The sequence below is a fragment of the Macrobrachium rosenbergii genome, chromosome 35 (genome assembly GCF_040412425.1).
Source record: "Macrobrachium rosenbergii isolate ZJJX-2024 chromosome 35, ASM4041242v1, whole genome shotgun sequence".
In the NCBI taxonomy this organism is placed as follows: domain Eukaryota; kingdom Metazoa; phylum Arthropoda; class Malacostraca; order Decapoda; family Palaemonidae; genus Macrobrachium; species Macrobrachium rosenbergii.
Genome location: NC_089775.1, coordinates 7256679 through 7280532, shown reverse-complemented (window position 1 = coordinate 7280532; position 23854 = coordinate 7256679). Strand labels below are relative to the sequence as shown.

The window sequence follows — 23854 nt, the reverse complement described above, 5'->3', positions numbered from 1 at the left end:
AGAAGACCCTTGCAATTGTTGAGTATCATTCAATCAATCATTCAGGAAGGAAGGAAGGAAGGCAAGAAGGACAGTTCTCAAGCCACAAGACCAAGCAACAGACAATAAGGAGGAATTTGGCACATTCCGATACCCTTGCCTTTCCAAGAGCAACTAATACCTCATCAAGAGGGGGGACTTGGTGCCCTGTGGGTTTCCTGTGGGTCTTCTCTCTCTCTCTCTCTTCTCTCTCTCTCTCTCTCTCTCTCTCTCTCTCTCTCTCTCTCTCTTTGTTTCTTGCTTCCATAGATCAGTAATTTCATTCATCCCCATTCTTGTGTGGTTTTATTTGTGCGTCTGTCAGCACTGGGCGTCTATCCTATGTCCTAAAGGTGCTGAGATTTAGACCTCAGATGCCCAGAAGCAGCAATGCGATCAAGGCCTTCTTCTTCTTCTTCTTCCTCCCAGGGCAACCACCTGACTGTCCAACACCCTGCTGCGTGCACCTGAACCATCTCTGTCTGTATATTGACAGAGCAGACAGAGTCTTCCCTCCTCCTTTCACAGAGACCATAATTGGCTCTGCTGTTTACATAAGTAAAAAAATATTCTTCCTATTATAGATTTATCTTTACACATATTTTTCCCTTGGGGTCATATGTTGAAAATAATATCGGTAAAGAGAGAGAGAGAGAGAGAGAGAGAGAGAGAGAGAGAGAGAGAGAGAGAGAGAGAGAGAGAGAGAGAGAGAGAGAGAGAATCTGTTTACTGGGATTTTCATTATTTGTCCCAAGAATTTCTTAATTAAAAGCTTTCTTTCATAAAGAAAAATATGCATATCGTTAATACTTATTTATTTACTTATGATACGGAAGAGTCTGTGCTTACTGGCTGTTGGAAAATGACGTCAGAAAGGACACCCACCATCACTACTGGACAAAATCTATCCCATAAAAGATACCACGAGATTAACGATAATTTGCTATATAGGATAAAGGTAAGTGTGTCACCAAGAAACTAGTATTTCTGCCCAAAATCTGTCAGCATTGACGAATAAGGAATAGTGTACTGAACCGCACTCGGTTCTCAAACACAAAAAGGAACGAGACTGGAGTGCACTGGCAGAAACTGAGACAAACAAAGGAGGAAGGAGTTTATCAAAACCACAAAAGTGACCTTAAAACTAATTTATTATACAGTGTAATTTACATTATGTACAAGTGAGTCAGGTCCAGGAGAGGAAACACTTAAAATGACCAACTAAATAAACATTACAAATAGCCTAACAGGGGCAGCAACATAAAAAAACCCAAATGATTAAATCTTAAATAGATCAATAAAGATTTCACAGGCAGCATAACAATACCATAAATAATACACCAGCAGCATAATAAATACAAAAACAGGCAGCATAATAAACAAATGTCAAATAAATGTTACAGCATAAATACAAAATCAAGCAGCATAATAAATAAAACAAGAGCAGTAAAATAAAATGACTCCCTGCTGCTGTGCTGCCGAGATATTACTCCTCTGCTGCCAAGAACCTGACTTGCTGCTGCCCTGGACTTGACTGACGCTGTCAAAGACACTGTGATAGACGTCAACTCACCCCACAAAGAAAAAACAAACGACTGTCCCATCAAAAGAGCTAAACCTTACAATAGCCATTGCTATTTTCATGCGGAGTCTACGTCAATTTATTTTATGAGTGACGTCATAGTTTAGGCGCAACTATGCCAACATTCAAACTTCTTTTAAAAATCTATTGTATTTATATTTTATATTTAATTTAGAATTATTAAGGTTTTAAACTATAATGTTTCAAACATATTATCTTATATTATTATTAATTTGTGCTTGCAATGTACAATATGGATGAAAATCATTAATTTGTACGAGTGTACGAGGAACTTTAATAAAAGAGTTCTGGCAATGCACAAAAGCTGGCGCTTCCGAGAAGATGAATCTTGGTCATATTTTCTAAATGAAATATCACTTAACATTTTATTTTATCACAGTTTAAAGTTTTTATGCCATATATGAATAATTGAGTTTCATTATGTCATATGTAAATCAAAATTTTGCCAACCCCCCCTTTTTTTTATAATATAAATCGCTCCATATGTAAACAGTGAACATTTTTTGCGGTCTTGAAAGTACTTTGAGAAGCGCTAAACAGATCTGTTAACGAATTTTCAATCATTCGGTGACATTATTATCCCTGTCATAGAATAAAATTCTCATTATCGCTTTGTGATAAATTATGCATTAAATAAGGTACAGCATGTCAAAAAAGGAATCATATTGATGTTTTGAAGGACAAGATCAGTGACTCTGAAGGGCCCATAGTAGCCTAGCGTCGCCGTTCTCGAGCTGCAGCCATCGGAAGGAACAGGAAGACTCCATCTGAAAGAAGCTTTAAAATTCGATGAGACGAGACATATGACTTCTATCACGAAAAGGATTTTCTTTTTCAGAATTCTACGAAGAAAGGAATGCTTAAAATCGAGTCCGTTTTGGCCACTTAATATTATTGGAAAGCGGGCAAGAAGAAGCCCGGGCAGTGTTGCCAGATTGTCAGAAATTTCTGGGGATCTGAAATTTTCAACTATTGTTAGAATTTAAGAAATTACGGCAGAATCTTCAGAAATTTCAAAAGATTTGTCAGATATTTCTCAGATTTCTATAATTATCTACAGAAATTTAGGCTACATTCCTGTATACCCAAAACAACCTTGCTATAACCAACTAAATGTTATGATCTATTTTATGTCTGTGCTTAATTATCATTTGTTCTGCCAAAAAGAATTTCAAAGAGAAATGTGCTTCGGAACGGATGGAAATAGGTACAGCATAGGTTTCATGTTAATTATCCCAATGTTGTGAAGTTTTCATGTTAATTACCTCAATTTTATGAATATAGCATGTCAATTAACCCAACATTATGGAAGTTACATTGACTTTCTAGTGATCTGGAATTTCAACTGCTTGAAATCAAATGATTTTATTGAAAGCGAATTAGCCATTTGCTTTCTGTATTCAGTCAAAGAAATATATGATTCATTTCAGGGCCGTGTCTATTTGAAGCCACAGCCTAATTGACAAAAATCTGCAGTGATGTCTAATGTGGATAATTAAGGCACCTAGCAGAGTAATCAAAGAAACTTAAAGGGAAACTTAGTTAAATTTAGTAAGCACCAAGAGAGAGGCTAGTTGTGACGTCACTATGACATCAGACGTCACAGCAGGTTCCCAGTAGCATGATAATGATCGTAGAAACACAAATACTTGACTCTCATGTAGTGTAGCAATGCGATAATTATCAAAATTATAAGATAATATACTGTAAATGGCTGATAATCTTTGGTAAGATTTTATCAACAAAAATCAATTAGTTACGGCCTGACATGCATGGTAGTGTCAAAGGAAATTGCCAATTAATATTATATCTTTATGCAGTATGTTGTTAATTTCATCGTTTGAGTTCAGTTTTTATGAAAATTATCATTTGATGGATAAGAAGCAATAAATTTTTTACTAGCAAAAATAATTATTGAAAAAATAATTTATTAGTTAAAATTTCATAAAAGAAAAAAAATAAATAGTTAGTCACTATTCATGTACAATTGAATGTTTCTATTTTATTTTGTATAATTAATGCATAATAAAAATAAGAACCTTCAGAAATTTTAAGAAACATCCAGAAATTTTGTGCGATTTGTTTTGTGGTTGATTTCTTCTGCTTTCCGCCATTCAGGTTCTTCTTCGAGACTAATAAGGTCAGAGGAGGGCCTCCAATGTGTCGTGAATTCAATGGTGAATGTTTCTGGGTCTTTTGGGTAAAGGAAGGAGCGATGAAATGAGGGAAGGGGAAAGCAGGAGGAGGTGAAGACCTTCCAAGAGCTTCTTCTTCCTCCGGAAGGAGGAGGAGGTGGCCTTCGTGAGTGATCCAGTCCCTGCATATTTATGTGTATTTGTGTAAATTTCTGTGTATATGTATACTTGAGAGAGACTTCCAAGGTTTTGAAAGGGAAGGCCATTCCTGCCTCCTCTTCCTCTGAGGGAACTTTGTGGGAGAATAACCTACCTTGAGGCAGCAACCCAGGGGCCATCTCAGTCCTTGGCTCTCGTGGGTGACTGGGCTTTGGCCCTTAATTAAGACACGACAATTGTTTATAATTAGCCTTTGTTATGTGCCTCCAAAGATTCTAGTCGAAGGTTAAGCAAAACTGACCTGAGAATAAAATGTTAAAAGGGTTAAATAGGTTTCTCTTTATACTGTAGTAACTCAAGTCCCTCAGATTGTTTCTGCATAGTACTGAAATACTGCAAATTATAGCCTTTCACTTCAAAACACCTTAGGGTTGATCATTGTGGGTCTGAACTGTCACATTTTGATGTTTGTTGGAAAATGTCTCAGGTTTTTGCCTTCCCAGCTGTTCTGACTTCTGCAGGAAACATTTGGTGTAGTGCCATACATATTATAGAATTGCACCCAGCACAGAATTCACACGTCCTACTTTTGGGTCAGATTAAACCAAGGAGGAATGTTATCAGAAGTGAATGACGACGCCAGAGGTGCATCCTAACCTAACCTAACCTCAGTAAGCCCTGGACATAGAGGACATAGTGACCCATGTTGAATTGGGGAGGGGTGTGGAACCTGGACCCCCTTAGCCTGCATAACCTCTCCTACAGAACCTTGGTTTATGAAAGATAAGTCTGACCTTGTTGGTTTGGTCATTCCCCAATTGTTGTTGTCATTTTGTTCCTTCCTTCTTTATCTACGCCTCAAGCTCACATTGTGCCCTGGGTGGAGAACGCTCATAATTCAGCATTACTTTTTATCTTGTCTCTTTGTTCTTAACTAAATACTTCCCTTTTTACAGCTGACAGTTTCTCATTGCTTAGATGTCTTTGTAATGCAGTTTATTTCTCTTTGAAAAGGTGACAGTGGATGACCAGACATTACCTCCAATGTAGGAGGAGCTGATCTTTTGCTATTAACGTAGCTTTTGTGGACTCCTCAGAGGGTAACGACCACCTGTGATCCTGCTTTTTGGCTCAAAGGTCCAGTTAAACGTCTTGATAAAGATATTAGTTACTTTACGATTGTCCCGTGGTTCAATGCTATGGTGGAGTAGTTCTCTGCTTGTTAGTGTAAGCTGCCATTAGGAAATACTGTAGTGCTTAGAACAGATTTTGATCTGTGTACATTTTATTCACAATTACAAGATAGCAGAAATCAGATAGATCACTTTTGATAGTTAACCATGACTGAGGTACCTGATCTGAAAAATCATCTTTTCAGATACTGTGACTTGAAGGAACCATCAGCAGAATGTGTTGAACAGATTGGGTTTCACAGTAAAGACCGGAGTGGACGCTGCAGGCGAATGGCCCTTAATTATTAGGGTTGCCAGACATCCCGTTTTTGCGGGACATGTCTCGAGTTTGCTCATTTGTCCCTTGTCCCGCATTGTCCCTTCTGGAACACCCTTTTTGCCCCGATTTTAGTTCATCATAATAAAAAAATATTCTTACTACCTTATAGCGGTTCTTAGTTGAAACTTTGAGTGTAATTATAATTTATACTCTCTTTTCTCAGATTCTCTTGATGGAAATAGAATTTAGATAACCGAACGATGAGACTAGTATTACAGCAGTTTACACAAAGCTGCCGACGGTGTTTGCAACTTGTTCAATTGTTCAACCGTTTTGCTCTCCAGCCGCATGGGTGCGCATGTCTGCATCAGCACTGAATCATCCTGTCACTTGTTACTATTTGCCAAGGCCTACTTTTTTTTCAACTTAAAACTAATCCATCCATCCCAAGATGCCAAAACGTAAATGTAAGTTTCGTGATGAAAATTCCAGCGAAGGGACATTTCTCAAACAAGGCAGGAGCTGTTTTGAAACAAATTATGGTTTATGTAACTGCACTTCCAGTATTGAACATGGCCGGAAGAGTGATATCAAGAGACACATAGACTCAACAAAGCACAAACGATGTATTTGCTCCACTTCAAAAGAAGATGATAAAATAACAAACTTCTTGATCGAGAAAAACACCGATGAACAGAATAAAATAACAGCCACAGAAGTAGCCTTCAGTGGCCTTTCATACTGTTCGTCATCATCAGTCGAATATTCAGTTCAGAGACTGTGCGAATGTTCTCCTACCAAAAGTATTTCCTGATTCTAAAATTGCAAGCAAACTTTCAGGTGCTAGGACAAAATGTGCTGCAATAATTAAAAACGTTGTGGCTTGGCTCCACATACAATTTCCGAGATTGTTGAAGATATGAATAACTTCTTTTTATGGCATATCTACAGATGCAAGTAACCTTAATCAACAGAAAATATTTTCTGTTGATTGTGCAATATTTTTCACGGAAAAATGTCTTGCTGATAAAGCTATTGCGAGTGAATCCCTTCCAAATGAGACTCGGAAGCAATGGCAAGCTTCTGCAGAGACAGCCCTGTTCGAGTGAGGACTGGACCTGAAGAAATGTACAGCTTTCGGTGGAGACAACTTCAATACTAATTTTGGCGGACGTTTGCGCAAGGGCACAAATAATGTCTTTTCAAGCTTCAAGGAAAGCATGAATGAATCGATGGAAGGAAGGTGTTGGATGTCCAGCCCATATTCTGCACAATGTTGCTCATACCGCAGCTAATGCTCTTTCTGTTGGTGTTGAGGCAATCGTTGTGCAGTTATTTTCATTTTTCGGTATTTATACTGTCCGAACTTCTTGAGAAGCTGAAAGATTTCTGCGAGTTTGCTGGTGTTCAGCATGTCTCCTCAGATCTATCACGTTCTAAAACTTGTTGGTGTTCTCTGATGAGAGTAGGTGGGGGAATCCTCAACTTATTTGAAGCTCTGAAATCTTTCTTTGCCTCTGAGGAAAAAGCTCCAAATTCTTTTAGAAATTTTTAATAATCCGCTGAGCGGAGCTTACTTATATTTTGTCCACAGTCTTGAGTATGTTTTTAGCAGCAGGATTATAAAGATAGAAAAGAGAGAAAACAGCATCGCTGAAGTGCTTGGCTGCCTCAAAGAACTCGTTGAAATCATAAAGGAAAGAACGAATGAAAAGTTTATTCTCTCAGTCAGTGTTAAGGGTTGCCTTAACAATGATGATGTCACATCTCAAAAGAAGAAGACATTCCTACTTGAAGTGGATAACTACTGCGTCACTTGCCATGACTATCTTGAGAAATGGGTTTCATCTTCAGAAAGCGTTGACAACTTTGCATGGAAATGATGTTATTAGATACTCTTCCAGCGTAGGAACGACTACAATCATCTTGTCTAGTGTTAAAACACAAAGGTATAAAGATTGACGACAACATGCTTCTTTGTCAGTGGTCAGCATTTGAAAATCTCCTTGATGAACTGCTGGAGACCCACCCTGATGAATGGAAGGAAGACCAGGCTGTGCCATGAAAAATGGTGTTCCGTCCTTCAGCAGATGGAATTTCAAGAACAATATTCAGAGATGTTAATTTTGTGCCAGTACTTATTTAGCATTGCAGCTCATATGCTAATGTTGAGGGTGTATTCTCGATCGTGAATATCCAGTAGACTGATGAACGAAGCGAGTTGGGTGTGGCTTCTGTAGAAGCTATCTTACAATGCACAGGGAACCTTAATTTTAAGTGTAAAGCTTTTTATAGGCAGGAGCTAGAAAATAAGGACCTACTGAAAAAAGCAAAATCATCATGAGTTCAATTTTCGAGCGTAGGCTATAAATGTCTTATTTGTATTTATTCTCGTGTGCTCCTCCAAATGAAAAGGAAAGTTAGTTTAGTTTCTGTTTACATTGATTATTAATTTTCCAAAATATTCTCCTTTTGGTTTCATTATACCCTATTAACATTTTGCTTTATGTTTTTCAATTATGTGATAATTGTCTCTACTTTTTTATAATATATTGGTCTAGGTGTGTATATAGGTATAAATTTATATACAGTATATAGTGAGAAATTTTAAGTGTCTCGGATTTCTAACCTTGTAATCTGGCAACCCTATTCACTTATAAAGTTATTTTTGCCTTTTCTGTTAATTCCGTGTCTTATAAATAAGTGCTTTGGTAGGAATTCAAAGTTTGTTTGTGTACATTCGAAAAAAGAAGGAATCAAACCAACCAGCAGCCGATATCAGGAGCAGTGTTGCCATGACGCTTTGTTAATGGAGACGATATTCCCATGACAAATCAGCTGACGGAAACTTTAGTTATACTGTACAACAGAATGTGAGTTTCCATTAACTCTTCCCCCAAATCCAGGAGAAAGAGGAAACGGAAGACAGAGACAAAGATAAGAAAAGAATATTAACGAAAAGCGAAAGAGAAATAATACGGATGAAAAGGAATGAGATCATCAAGTTGAATAAACTCAACCGCGTGCCGGATCCTTTCCAGCCATCGCAGCTACATCCATACATTCTCAAACGACGGCCCCTCCCGAGCCACTGACTGGACGCTCTCCGCCTCTCGCTATTTGAGTGAACTTCTTCTTCCTCCACCTGCCATGGATACGGCAATCGGTCACGCTCACACGAACACATAAGGTCCTCCTCTTCTTCTTCTTCTTCTTCTTCTTCTTCTTCTTCTTCTATCTGAGCCTCGCCTCCACACAGGAGGCAGCGCCACCATACGGCTGTCTCTGAAGTAGGCGGGCAATCCTCTCTCTCTCTCTCTCTCTCTCTCTCTCTCTCTCTCTCTCTCTCTCTCTCTCTCACTGAGTGGCTTTCCAGTTTCTCGGTTATGTTATAAATAAAAGCTCTTGCCCTGCCTACCTCATATTATATATATATATATATATATATATATATATATATATATATATATATATATATATATATATATATATGTGTGTGTGTGTGTGTGTGTGTGTGTGTGTGTGTGTGGTCGAAATGACAGCCACGACCCTGAATTACTTAGGAAAAATATGAATACTGAGTGTTCCCTTAACTTAGGTGGGTTGTTCATATTTCTAAATATGGTTTAGCGGGAACTGAATTAGAATATCAGGTTTTTGGCTTTAGTACATACTTGTAAACACACACACACACCATACGGCCAAGAAGGGGAGACGAAGAGAGAGACAGAGACAGAGATAACTACCGAGAGAGAGTAGGAACAAGTAGAAAGAGAGAGGGAGAGGGAGAGAGAGATAGGACAGATGGCGAGAGAGAGGTATAGGAACAGGTGGAGGGAAAGAGAAAGGAGAGAGAGATAAAAAAAAAGAGAGCGAGAGAGAAAAAGACAGATAGGGAGGCAGACAGACAGAGAGACAGAGACAGAGTGAGAGAGAGAGAGAGAGAGAGAGAGAGAGAGAGAGAGAGAGAGGAAACACGAATAACTAGTTCCAAATTCCCTTCCAGTAAACAAGCCAGACACTTCCACCTAGTCCTTGAAATGGTCGAAGTTTCACGATGAGTTGGAGAATAGTGAAAAAATAAATTAGAAATAGCTTCAGCTGGACTTATAGGGTAAGTAATATAAGTCTAGTCAGTGAATGGTCACACGCAAATATCTCCGTGGACATTCGTCATGGGAAATCGAAGAATGAAGTTCAAGTTGAACAGAAATGGGCGATGTACAAACCTTAAACCTCCCAAAGCGCAGAACCGTAATAATTAATGTTTATATTCGGGAATATTAATTTAAAGAAATATCTCTGACAATAAAATTCTGAGGACATATAAGCTTCATCCTTCCTCGGTTGGGTTCAGTCGACAACTAACAATAAAGCTTTATGGCCCTGAATATAAGTGACAAATATCTCCCCTCTCTCTGTTTATAGTACAGAATTGTGTGCAGATGTCTGGGTAAGGAGTTTCTTCCATTAGAAAGTTTTTTTTTTTTATTAAGGCAGTTACTGATATTTTACCTGTTCACTCAACTGAGTTCAAATGACAAAGTTGTCTTCATATTAACAAAATATCAAGGTACAAATATTGTCTTGTTACGGAAAATCAGATGATATATTTCGAAAGGAATTTCCTAGAGAATACTCACACCAGACTTTGAACAGGAGTTGTATATCTATTTGCCTAAAACAAAACAAAATTATACTGACTTGAAATTCAGAATCAGCATCAGTTTCATTACGCTTAAGTTTGCAACAACTGACGAATTTCCCCATAACTGCAGAGGGCCGAGCAATTGCATGTCATACTAGATTATGCTACCACGCTAATTATAGGAGTAACCAATTGTCGACAGAATCATCGTCGTATATATTTCTCGTAAACCAAAGACTCATATCCACCGGAATGACTAGAGTAGATTTTTTATTAGCATAAAGTTCCTCACATGTAAGAATTGTTGCTTAATATAATGTCAATAGGAAGTTCACAACCTTAAGTGGAGACCAGTTTCACCCACCCCAAAAATGCCTTCGCCCAACTTAGCGCCACGTACATTACCCGGACTGCCAACAAAAAATAGGCATTAGATTGTTATCATTGAGAAACAGACAGCGATTCTGAGGACAGTTCAGAAGTATCACAGACTAAGTTTCATAATTTTTCAGTTTTAGAGTGTTAAATGTCACATAAAGTTCACCCCGTCTTAGTGGAGTCTCCTCCAGCCGCCATTAAACTTTATTTCCTAGCTAACGGACTGAAGGGAAGAATTCTATAAATACGTGAGAATATGAGTATATATATATATATATATATATATATATATATATATATATATATATATATATATATATATATATATATATACATGTACATATATATATATATGTATGTATATATATGTATATATATATATATATATATATATATATATATATATATATATGCATATATACGATATATATATATATATATATATATATATATATATATATATATATATATATATATATATATATATATATATATATATATATATATATATATATTTGTGGTGATATCAAAAGTAGGTATTGTCAGAATACACAGCCTTATTCTTGATAAAATATCTAAGATTTTCAACAGTGCATCATTGTTTTTTCTGTTTTGTTAATTGTTTAATATTGGCCTTATTGTTATATTTCATTTTACTCCATTTAGCTTTACCGAAGTCAATCTGAAAATTCTTAAAAATATTTCTGTTTATTTCTTACCCTTTCTTTTCATTAACTTCTATTTCTTCCCATGTCTTCAAAGTTGTAATTAAAAAGTTCTGTACTTTTTACATTTTTTTCATTTCTTAATCTCTTTGTTCACTTCCTTTCCCTCATTTAAAAACCAAAAGATAGGAAAAAGGTTTCAATAAAAGAACAAGTGCTTAATATGCATATATTGCTGAAATGTCACATAGAGAATAACAGTACTGTTTTATGTCAAACATTTCCCATAATCTTAATGTGTATAATTAAAGGTTATATTTATCTCTATGAAATAACCTTTGGAAAGCACAAAAGTCTATGATATCCTTAGAGGTTTACACAGAACAGCGTAAATGAAGTGCAGCAGAGTAAGTGAGCCAGAAAATTTGAAGAAGCAGAGTCTAAACGAATGAATATTATAATATATATGTATCTAATGACAACATAGTTCTCATCCTCAGCAAAACAGTATCATGATCTGAGAGGATGGAAAGGAAGTAAGGATGGAAGGGAGAAAGGAAGAGTCTTACAGCCATTGTTGACTATAAGGGAAATCACAAAATCCTTTTTCGTAAACATTGGAAGGATTCAGGGTTCTGCATAACACAAGATCAACCTAATGTTGACTTCTGGTGATTACAACACAAACTGGCAGTAACCCAAGCTCGTATCTGAACACTTATATTGATTCACATTGTATGAATGAGGAGAAGAAAAATCCCAGTGAATGTAGCCACAACGCCTTGAAGGGTCGGATGGGTAACCTTCCTTCCAAAGACCCTCTTCTAAATGAATTCCACTCTCTAGCCATTTCCCTTCGTACACTCCTATCCATCCACCTTTGAAAGTAAAGAAATAAAGAAAAAATATCACAATCAAGAAAACTTAGTCAACAAATCAAACTATTTAGGACAATTATTCTGGTAAATATGTTGAAAATATAAGCTTTTTCATGACTTAGCGAATACCGTGTGAATATATTTCTTGGGTGATTGCTGACTAATAATAATTTTTGAATTACCTATATATATATATATATATATATATATATATATATATATATATATATATATATATATATATATATATATATATATAAATATATTAATTGATAAATGCAAATTGATAACAATTTGCATTTATGTAAGTAAATATAAATGTATGTTTGCATGTGACATACCATGACAATAAAAGATCTCTCTCTCTCTCTCTCTCTCTCTCTCTCTCCCTCTCTCTCTCTCATTTCTTTTGATAAGTATTATTATTGGATTTATGTCAGGAAGTAACTTACCATAAGGGAAAGCCCGATCAACATCCTTACTTTGTACTCGGATGTCCTGCGGGAGACGCCACCCTGCCTCCTGGCAGGTGGCGTTCATTTGGTGCCAGGTCTTCGGTTCATATACAGCCCTTACGCATCCCAGACCCTCGTAGACCTTGGCCGGGCTCTTGCACGAGAACTCTGGAAGGAGGAAGAGGAGATTGCAGTCATGAGGAGGGTCACATAAGAGTCAAAATTAACGACGATCTTTCAGGAGCTGATTTATAAAAGATGAGAAAGTAAACGATGATGTATGAAAGTAAACTGAAGCAATTTACCTCTTTTCTGCTGACTTTGTTCACAGGTTTTTACTCTGTAGGAAAAAGCTCATAAAGACAAAGGTTCGTCTTCCCTTACCACAGGTTCGTCCATCTCCCTCGAAAGGGGGGTTGCAAGAGCAGCTGTAACTCCCAATGGAGTTCCTGCAGGTTGCCTGTGGGCTGCACTCGGCCTTCCCTTGGGCGCACTCGTCGATGTCTGTTCGGGAGTAAATACTAGTTATGAGACAAGGGGCATTGCGGAATGACCAAGTTTGTTGTGAGGGAGGGGAAGTCAAGTCATTTCAGGAGACAAAGAGGACTTTGAATTTTTTTAATCCATATATAGGAACTTGGAATTTATAATATTCTTGATAGAAACAATTAAATTTTTATATATGTATGACAAATAACTGCAAAACCATAACCATCATAATAGCAGATAAGACTTCTATAGTAAAGAAGGGCAAATGTTCCTTGAAACAGAAAAGGCAGTTGGAATAGTGACTTGGAATTCTATCTGTTTGATCCTATTATAGAAAGAGTTTCCACTTCCTACTATAAGGCCCTCAGTAGGACAAGGGTTAGCCCTGAAAGGAGAAAGACCCACAAGAGACTGATCCAATGTGCATGGCAAAATAATTAAAAGTCTCATCTTGCTTTTGTGGTTATGAAATGAGACAGAACTCTGAAAACAGGACACACGAAAAAAGGAAGGTGTCTCAAGGTTTACATCTATTGACATCAAGGCAATCAGAAGTCACCTAAAACTTGAAAACCCGAAAACTAACAATCCTCAGAATTTTGTGTTTCAAACATGCCCGTTTGCCGTTCGTTGTTGTTTGAGGTTATTTCGAAATGTTTCTCAAATTTGCCTGCATATTCCTCGTGAAGTAGAATGGTAAGGTTAGAAGTCTGATTAAAACTGTTCTTTAGCCTACCAACCCATGACTGTTACAGTAACAAAGGGAAAATGTACATTAATTATACTGATTCTATTCTTTAGCCCCAAAAATTACCAAAAAAAAAAAAAGAGCAGTGAGGAAAGAAAGAGCAAATGAGCAAAATGATGATTTCTTCTAGTAATCAACGATGGATTTAAGTAATGTGTAGAAGAAGAATAGATGAAGAAAAGAACGCAATAATGAGTATTTATCTCTCACCTTCACAGCGCGAACCATTCCGTGCAAAACCGGGTGCACAGGAACAGGTGAAACGTACAAGCTTGTCGGTGCAAGCTTCGTAATCACCGCAGTTGTGGATTCCCTCTGAGCACTCATCTGTGAGAAAAGTTATATTGTAGTTGGAGAGCAGTCATTTATATGTCCCTTCAGATAAAACTCACTTAGCAACATGAGTAAATGACTTAAAAACTATCTAGAAAGCGATTCCTTTATTTAGTGGGTCAGGATAGAAACATTTCAGCGTCATTCAATCAACTTCTACCGAAAATTATACTTATTTGTAATAATTTTATCATCCCTTCTTGAGCCTAAGCATTACTGACCAGTATCTAACAAAGAGATGACTCCAGATATTTCCTGGTGAAGGGAAGATTCCATTTCTTGTTGTCCTGGAAGGGAAAAATAATCCCACGAGCAGTTACCTGGAACTCTTATGCGCTTTCAGTCCTATTCATGCTTTTACATGTAATATGTCTAAGTAATATCAAAGTCCTGTGCTATAGTACCAAATTATCAAATATAAAAGTCAGTGTCATTTATTTCTTAATACTTGCATAGGGTAATATTACAAAAACAGCGAATCATAGATTAAAAACTGCGTCAAATCCCTGAAATATATAGGAGGTACTCCAGGTGAAGAGCTTTTTTATATATATATATATATATATATATATATATATATATATATATATATATATATATATATATATATATATATATATATATATATATGACCCTATTATTGGGGCATATAGGGTCATATCTTTTACAGTGTCAGTTTTAAGAACAGCACCTTATTAACTTTCATCTCTAAGACTCTCCCTCTGATACTTGTGGCCAGCCCTGGGTCAGCAAATTCCTTCTCTCATAAAAAGATCAGAACCTAAGTCAAATAAATGATAGAGTAACTGAAATTTACGTTAACTTTTTGTCTCGAGTCAATTCCAATTGCCACGATCATCCATTCACCTGCAATAATATTTTAGTAAATCTGCTTTGTAAGGGACCTGGTTGTCCTCTTTATCATTCAGTATCACTAAACATAACGTTGACTATTATCTGCTTCCTACAACTGACAGAATTGAACTTTCAGAGACGAGTGAGGAACACTGAAGAAGAAGTTTGCAGTTGCCTTCTAATGTATCCAGTTTCGTCCAAATATCCGGAAAGAGGAAAGTAATTTCATTTACAAGACGCTTCAGTCACGAAGCAGACTTGAGATCCATTAAGTATGAAGACTATATACTCTCTAACAAGAATCTTTCTACTATGATTATGCCTTCCCATAGAACTGGAGTGGAAGGAAGGAAGGAAGGAAGGAGGGAAGGAAGGAAAGAAGGAAGGAAGGAAGGAAGGAAAGAAGGAAGGAAGGAAGGGAGGAAGGAAGGAGGGAAGGAAGGAAGGAAGGAAGGATGGAAGGAAGGAAGGAAGGAAGGAAGGAAGGAAGGAAGGAAGGAAGGAAAGAAAGGCAGGGTCATATCTGTCTCTTAAGGCGCAGGGTTAAAGTGCTCTATATGTCAACAAAACCTTCACCATCAATTACTATTAATCTGTACACTTTTTCCAATACTTAAAACTCCCTCTCCAAGCAATGATAAACATTCTTTCTCACTTACTTGCATTGACAGGCACTCACCCACGCATATACACAACATGTGAGTAATGCACATACTATTACTGGTTGTATATTAAATGTTGCATTGAAATTCTTCTTAAAAAATGAGAGTGGAAATATAAGTGACAGGGTCTTTAGAGTCCAGCTTCTCCTAAACCTTGTTTGTTTAGTATAAAGGCTTTACATGATCCTGCCATAATCCCTGAAGAATAGACTCACTTTGCAAAGAGTCCTGGTTGTCTGTCGCTGCACCTGAAGAAAACAAAACAATAAACAACAGCTTACAAAGTTTGATTCTTATAATCACTTTGGAATACTGATCAATATATCATCAGAGTTACCTTTAGTTTCTTCCCTATTTAGGAACCAGTTGAAAATTCAAACACGGTGCTTTCAGAAAGACAGCCACAGATATCGAGGAGTTACAAATACCTTTCAGGTGTTCCATCGCGTGGTGAAGTTCTGGAAAGGGAAAACCAGTCTTCCTTTACATGGCAACATAATCAAAGGACATTGGATTCTAATAAAAATGTGACTGAATTTGGCTGATACTAAATTAACAAGACTCTTGACTTAATTTACTTTGTTCTCTCAGCAAAGAAATTTGCTATTTAGTAAAACACAAACTTGGAAAAAATTACATAAAAAATACCTTGAAGATTGTTTTCAACGTGTTGAAGTTTCTCCTGCATTTCTGAAAATATAAATGATTGTTTGGAGAACATTAGTCTTTCTTCTTAAAACAGTAGGCTGAGTTTAACAGCGAGTTGACTCATTCTATGAAGCAGAGAGACTCATGAAGTATAGGAAGTTTTTATGTAGCAGAACACAAATATTTGGAAGCAAAATATATAAAAATTACATTGAAGCTTGTCTTCAACATGCTCCTGTTTCTCCTGCATTTCTGGAAAGATAAGTCATTGTTTTAAAAAAGCTGTTTTTTTTAAACTATGCTGCACAAGAAATGCGTGAATAAAGGGGAGCCATGAATAAACTCCCGTAACCCAGAATTTTAATACAGGAGAGAAATATACACGAGCGTGTACAAAGGTGGTTCTGCATTCGTTAACTTTAAGGTGAGGAACAGATCACAAGAAGTCGTGACCCAGTCTTTTTTTTCTCTTCACCTGCGGTTCACTTGTGTCAGTCACAAAAGGGAGGGGAAACGCCCCACCAGTGAAGAAAAGAGAAAATAGAGGTAAGAAAACAACAAATGAATAGAAACTGAACTAAATCTAAACAACAGAAAGCAAGGGTAAGTGTGCTTGAAAAATATGCCAACTTCATTCCATGGCTTGACACTGCAAGGAATAGAAGGCTCCTGGTGCTGGGATGTGTGACAACATAACATTGCGACAGAGTGTGAATGTGGAAGTTCTGCATAACGAGTAGCTCACACATACTGGCTCTTGGGGTGAAGGGAATGAATGAGCTATAAATGAAGTTCCCTGTGGAAAAGGGAACAGCATCTTCCAGTGATCGTTGTAAAGGATGAAGATCTTGACAGGCTTCAGACACTAAGACAGGAAAAGTATGACAACAAAAGCAGCCGAGATGAAGATCTGAAACAGATGGCACTGATAATGTCATCTCTGTAGGTGTAGAAAACCTAACAAACAATGCTACGTCTTATGGCTGAAAGGAAGGAGGAGAAATCTCTGGCAATAGCAGAAAAGAAAGATCTGAAGGAGCCAATGAGCACAACCATTGTTTTCGGGCAGCATGAGATGAAACGCTTTTTTAGCTGCTGTGGGAAAGAACACTATGATTGAAAGGTGGCGCCAAGTATTGTCTGACGTTCACGACTTTTCAGCGCAGTTTGACCTACACAAACTGAATCATTGGGCGGGAACCTGGTGCAAAACTGACTAATCAGGTGAGTCTTTGCTTCAATGAAGTTTAGCCTAATTCCTTATCAACTGCACCGCAAACTGATCCCCTTAGATGACTGAAACAGCGTCTGCAATCAGACCCAGAGCATTATCAGATACTTGGTCAGACTCATTTGTCAGTAGAAGACAATAAAAAAATAGACAGAGTTCCTGTGCTGACCTGCCATGCTGAACAATAGCAAGAAACACAAATCAATCCTTGCACTTAACCTATCTTTTTTACAGGGCAATTCAAAATGCCAGCATCACTTCTGAAGCATGAGGCCTTCAACATATATGAATTATCAGATTCCCTACAAATCTGAGATATAAAGTTTGTGACAGCCTCATTCACAATTCCCCAACTAATAATGATACTTGCTCTGCAGTAAACAGCCATGCCCTGTGCATGTGCTGTGCTGTGGATGCATACAAAGGAAAGCTATCAAGTTCTGGAACTAACATTGCAGCCTTAGCCTTAGTTCCTGAAACCAAATAAAGATGAGAATTCAGGTCATATTTACAGATATGACATTGAAGGTCAAGAGGTCTGCATTAGGGCATTAAATACATGAGAAAAACCTCAGATTTCTTCTCATTGAATTAGGCTGTAAGGAAATTCTAATGTAATTTTAAATTATTCAGAATACAATCAACAAAAATACAATCAACAATGACTCAAGAAACTGTAATGACGCCAAAAATCAATCTAAAAAAATCCATAAATAAACAAGCTGATATGGTGGAGCCAGTCCACCAGACGAAGAAAGACAAGTCTTCCAGGACTCCCCCTTCACTCAACCAGAGGAGAGAGAGAGAGAGAGAGGGAGAGAGAGAGAGAGAGAGAGAGAGAGAAAGAGAGAGAGAGAGAGAGCAGTAACGATGGATTCTGAAAAGGAAATTGAGAGAACGGTGAAAATGTAAAAACCCCGATTCAGAGGAAGACATTTCTCTCTAGTGAACCTTCCCAGACTCCCTATTTGGAAAGAAAGGCAAATGGAGCCCCAAAGGAAAGTGAGCTTGAACAAATGGCAACACACCCAGGAGGAGGTTGTGAAGTGAGATAGGTGAAAATGAAAACGAATAAACATCATGAATGGCTTAAGAATTATTATGACATCAAATGGATTATGTTATCTTTAAAGAAAAAAACTAAAAAAATATAACTGTGTCCAGAATATGTATCACAAAAAAGATATGAAAACGAACATGAATCGCTGCATTACCCTTCAGCTGGCTCAAGGCTGCTTCTTGCTTCTTTAGGGCTGCTTCTTGCTTCTCCAGTACTGCTTCCATCTTGATGAAGAGAAGATTCTCCCAGTCCCGACAGTGGGCTAAACTCCCCACTGTCAGGACCAGAGCGAACGTTAACATTGCAGGCTGCATCTCTGCAGAATAGGCCCACTGCCTGGCTTTCCCTTGCAGCCCTGGGTCTTTAATATACTCAGTTCTCACGAGGACGTATCCGTCGGATACGTGACTCAGTCCTCTATTCAAGGACCTTGTCTCTCTCTCATCAGTCCAGAGTTCAAATGGATGACTGGGTGGCTGGGAATGTGTGTGTCGCCGGTTCTGTCACCATGGCCTGGTGATTAAGAAAAGCTTTGTAAGTAACCTCTCGACAGGGACATGATAAGACTTATTGAGTGACACTTGTGAGACAACAGCTTCGTCGCTCCTCGATTTTGAGGAATGAAGGAAACTGAATCAAGATGGATCTTATCTTATAGAAACAGCAATACCTATAATGACAAGGAAAACGGAGGTAATGATGAAGATGATGAGGACATTTTCAGAGTTTAAATGATTTACAATAAAGATTCACTTGCTTTCATACTCCAGATATTGAGGTCTTTTCATAAACCTCTTAGCTAATGAGAGAGAGAGAGAGAGAGAGAGAGAGAGAGAGAGAGAGAGAGAGAGAGAGAGAGAGAGAGAGAGATAATAATTCGTAACTGCATCTCTAACCGCAAAGGGACCGTTGTAGAGTTGAGTTCATTACGAAACTCAATTTCTTTTATTGAAACGCAAAAGTGGATGGAGACTCCCCATGCCATCAGTGGAAGAAAGTAGAGAAAATGATGATGACGAAGAAGAAGAAAAAGAAGAAGCAGAAGAAGAAGAAGAAAAAGAAGAAAGATTCTATGAGAGAATCGGAGCATCATTTATACAGATAAATACAGAGGACGTTTATCCCCCTCCCTCTCTTGGAGGGCTGGATACAACAGCATTATTATGTTCTTTGGTCAGTTCTGTGTCTAAGATCAAAAATATCATGAAGAAGAGAGAGAGAGAGAGAGAGAGAGAGAGAGAGAGAGAGAGAGAGAGCATCAATTTTCAAAATGGGATACCTGCAGAAAAACCCTAATCCCAATAAATGATTGGCATTCCTGTTGATTGCAATACAATCATCTTTCTTCATGAACTTGAAGCTACAATTCAGAACAGAGCGATTGAAAAGAATCTCTTTTTGTTGTTTATCCTGCGCTTATTCCAAAGAAGATCTAGTATTTCTTCAAAAAAATTACTGGGTAGTTCAGTCAAAATATGTTTTTACGCCTTTCAAATTCTTATTTCCAATAATAATAATAATAATAATAATAATAATAATAATAATAATAATAATAATAATAATAATAATAATAATAATATTTTTTTCTATCTCGGTCATCCTATTCGACTGAGTGGTATTTATAGTGTGGGGGTACCGGGTTGCATCCTGACTCCTTAGGAGTCCATCACTTTTCTCACTATGTGCGCTGTTTCTAGTAGCACACTCTTCTGCATGAGTCCTGGAGCTACTTCGGCATCTAGTTTTTCCAGGTTCCTTTTCAGAGATCTTGGGATCGTGCCTAGTGTTCCTATGATTATGGGCACAGTTTCCACTGGCATATCCCAAATCCTTCTTATTTATATTTTCAGGTCTTGATACTTATCAATTTTTCTCTTTTTTTTCTCAGCTACTCTGGTGTCCCGTGGTATTGCCACATCTGTGAGTGATACTTTCTTCTTGATCTTGTCCATCGACATCACATCTGGTCTATTGGCACTTATCACCCTATCTATTCTGATACCATAGTCCCGGAGGATCTTTGCCTGATCGTTTTCTATCACTCCCTCAGGTTGGTGTTCGTACCACTTATTACTGCCAGCTAGCTGGTGTTTCTTGCACAGGCTCTAGTTGAGAGATTTTACTACTGAATCATGCCTCTTTTTGTACTGGTTGTGTGCAAGCGCTGGACATTCGCTTGCTATGTAGTTTATGGTCTCGTCTTTCATATTGCACTTCCTACATATGGGTGAGATGTTATTTCCATTTATTGTTCTTTGAACATATCTGGTTCTTAGGGCTTGACCTTGTGCCACTGTTAGCATTCCTTCTGTTTCCTTCTTGAGTTCTCCCCTCTGTGGCTATTGCCATGTTTCATTGCTAGCCAGTTCTTTTGTCTGTCTCATGTACTGTCCGTGCATTGTTTTTTGTGCCATTCCTCTGTTCTTTTTTTATTCTCCTGTCTCTGTATATTCCTGGGTCTTCGTCTACTTTTATAAGTCCTTCTTCCCAAGCACTCCTTAGCTACTCGTCTTCACTGGTTTTCAAAAATTCCTCCAGTGCTCTGCTCTCGATGTTGACGCAGTCCTCTATGCGTAGTAGACCTCTCCATCCTTCCTTTCATGCTACGTATAGTCTGTCTGTATTTGCTCTTGGCTGTAGTGCTTTGTGTATTGTCATGTGCTTCCTAGTTTTCTGGTCTATGCTTCAGAGTTCAGCTTTTATCCATTCCAGTACTGAGCTGTATCTGATTACTGATACTGCCCATGTGTTTATGGCTTTCGTCATGTTTCCGGCATTGAGTTTTGACGTGAGTATCGCCTTAAGTCTCTGCATATATTCTTCCCTGATCGTGGTCTTCATCTCTTGGTGTTTTATATCCTCTCCTTCCATTATTCCCAGGTATTTGTATCCTGTCTCATCTGTGTTTGATGCTATTCCATCTGGTAGCTTTATCCCTTCAGTCCTTGTTGCTTTGCCATTTTGTATGTTGACCCTATTATTATTATTATCATTATTATTATTATTTTTACTTTTTTTTTTAGCTTAAGCCAAGGCTAGAATTGATATGCATAGTCTTAACTGATTCTTCTGAGTGAATGGGAGTGAATGTAAAACAGAACCATTGCCTTATCAATCTGCAGCAGTTACTTCCTGGAGATGGAGGATATGAACAGGGGATATATATATATATATATATATATATATATATATATATATATATATATATATATATATATATATATATATATAATATAAGAAGGCCCATAAAACACTATTTGAACGTTACAACCATATATTTCGAGCACTTCCTTCTGTGCCCTGTTCACTGGTAAAATATGGACAGATGAAATGTTACAGGAGTATATATACAAAGCATATGTAGGTGTGGCATTAAGTCTTCAATGGTATGCAGGTGACCGTTCCCAAGAAGGAGGGAAAATAAACAATTCCGTAGTGGTTTTTGGCCTCATTAACTCCTGTTTTGCGATTCGTCTGGTGGTTGTGGTTCCTGGAGCGCCTGTTTGAGAAGAGGTTTAAGGATTAGCCCGTCGATTTCATCCGCTTTCCAATGTCCTCCTGACAAGTTCATATTGTTGGTTTGATTGATGATAGCAGATTCCAGCATCTTTCTTTTGTACGGACAGCTACTTTTGAAAACCAGCTCCGCCCCGCTCCAATTTATGGAATGGCCTCTATCCCTGATATGAAGAAAAATCCCCGAACTCTCCGAGGTATACCGTACCGGTCTTTTGTGCTCTGTTAATCTTTGCGAGAGGGACCTGCCCGTCTCTCCCACGTAAATCTCACTACAATTGCTGCATGGAATCTTGTAAACTCCGGCTTCTTCCCCTTTTTTATTTAAGTATATACGTTAATGAGCGAGCTCCCGATGGATTTGGGATAATGGAAGATAAAAGGATTGTTAGACCCTTTTGCACCCAAAAGATTTCTCAAGATTCGCGCCGATTCTCACGAAGGTCTGAGCTATCGAACGGGCAATAAACTAAGTAATATTGAATATGATAAATTTAAAATCATTACAAGGGCCTCTTCCAAGCTAGCACTCTTTATTTTGGAATCGCTAATTATCAAACAGACGGTACCATTGTTGAATGCCAAAACTCCTCCACCCCTCTCTACCTGTCGTAACCGTCTTTCTTGCTTTTCACTTACCCATATACCAGTCGCCCTCCTTCTCCCTTCTATATAGGTTGGTACCTCCAGCAACGCCTAAACTGTCCTTATGTGCAAATGTTTTTTAAAGAGATTTTTGTATAATTTATATGTATTCACATTATTTATTCTTTTTATTGCGGCCTTGAAAATGAGACTAGTTGTCTTGAAAACAAATAAAGATGTTCTTATGTACCAGTCTGTTTCCACTTCCTCAGTTCTTGATATATCTGACTGATTTGCTGTCCTGCCTGTATCCTATATATATATATATATATATATATATATATATATATATATATATATATATATATATATATATATATATATATATATATATATATATATATATATATATATATATATATATATATACACACACATATATATATCAAGCAAATAAGAGTCAAACACTTACCACAGTTCTTCTTCTACTCGTCTTCTAACAATGCAGGTACACAAAAACACTCACTCAACTCAAAACTTTTGCGGGAATCACTAAAACTGTCTTATTAAAGACACGTCCCCAGAGAGACACTGGGACGCTGCTCTGTCACCCAAGGCACAAGAGAGACTGAAGAAGGCGGAGAAGGAATTCCAGAAGTCACTTTGTTTGTCCCTTCCACGAACAGCGTCTTCTTCTTTTTCTTCTTCTTCTTCTTCTTCTTCTGTCCCGTCGATGCAAACTTTTCAATAATCAGTCTGCTTCTCGAGACTTTGTTTCTGTTTTCAATCGTTTATTAAGATAACTTCTTCATCGTTTCTCTTATGAAACAGATAGATAGAGAGATAAACAGATAGTGAGATAGAGAGATAGATAATAAATAGCCGACAGATAGATAGAAAGAGCGATAGCGAGTATAACACTTAGAGAGAATCAATAAGAGGTGAACACGCCTTTGGTAGCCAAAACAAAACTGAGTGGTTGCTATGCTTGGTCAACAAGCACTGCTCTCTCTCTCTCTCTCTCTCTCTCTCTCTCTCTCTCTCTCTCTTGTTACTGCTACGTCTCCATCTTTGGTATACAAAGACACACACACACGTGCATACATTCACAAGCACATTTTCCCTGTTGCCTTCCACTCAAATTGCTTGAAAGAAAAAATAATTCCTGAACAGACGCCATAAAACTTATTATTATTATTATTATTATTATTATTATTATTATTATTATTATTATTATTATTATTATTCCCAAAATCGCTGCATGAAAGGAAATAGAGGAAAAGACAGCCTTAACACTGCTTGCACACTCTGGCCTCCTCGCCCAAACAATGGAGGT

At 37.5% G+C, this 23854-nt stretch overlaps 1 protein-coding gene across 1 annotated transcript; it reads right to left on the bottom strand.

Moving 5' to 3' along the window:
- Positions 1-11288: 11288 nt before the first annotated feature.
- On the bottom strand, positions 11289-23450 carry LOC136856440 (uncharacterized). Its single transcript, XM_067134319.1, has 9 exons — positions 22991-23450; positions 18572-18930; positions 16127-16168; positions 15907-15936; positions 15694-15726; positions 13839-13955; positions 12776-12895; positions 12389-12559; positions 11289-11936 (listed from the first exon to the last, which is right to left on the bottom strand). Exons 2-9 carry the CDS (start codon positions 18729-18731, stop codon positions 11734-11736), a joined length of 876 nt encoding a protein of 291 aa, XP_066990420.1. The 5' UTR covers positions 18732-18930; positions 22991-23450; the 3' UTR covers positions 11289-11733.
- Positions 23451-23854: the final 404 nt, after the last annotated feature.

Coding starts and splice junctions, on each gene's coding strand:
- LOC136856440 (XM_067134319.1), bottom strand. CDS start 18,731: ATGCAGCCTGCAATGTTAACGTTCGCTCTGGTCCTGACAGTGGGGAGT. Junction 16,169..18,571: donor AGCCTTGAGCCAGCTGAAGG/GTAATGCAGCGA, acceptor TTATATTTTCAG/AAATGCAGGAGAAACTTCAA. Junction 12,896..13,838: donor GAATGGTTCGCGCTGTGAAG/GTGAGAGATAAA, acceptor ACTCCCGAACAG/ACATCGACGAGTGCGCCCAA.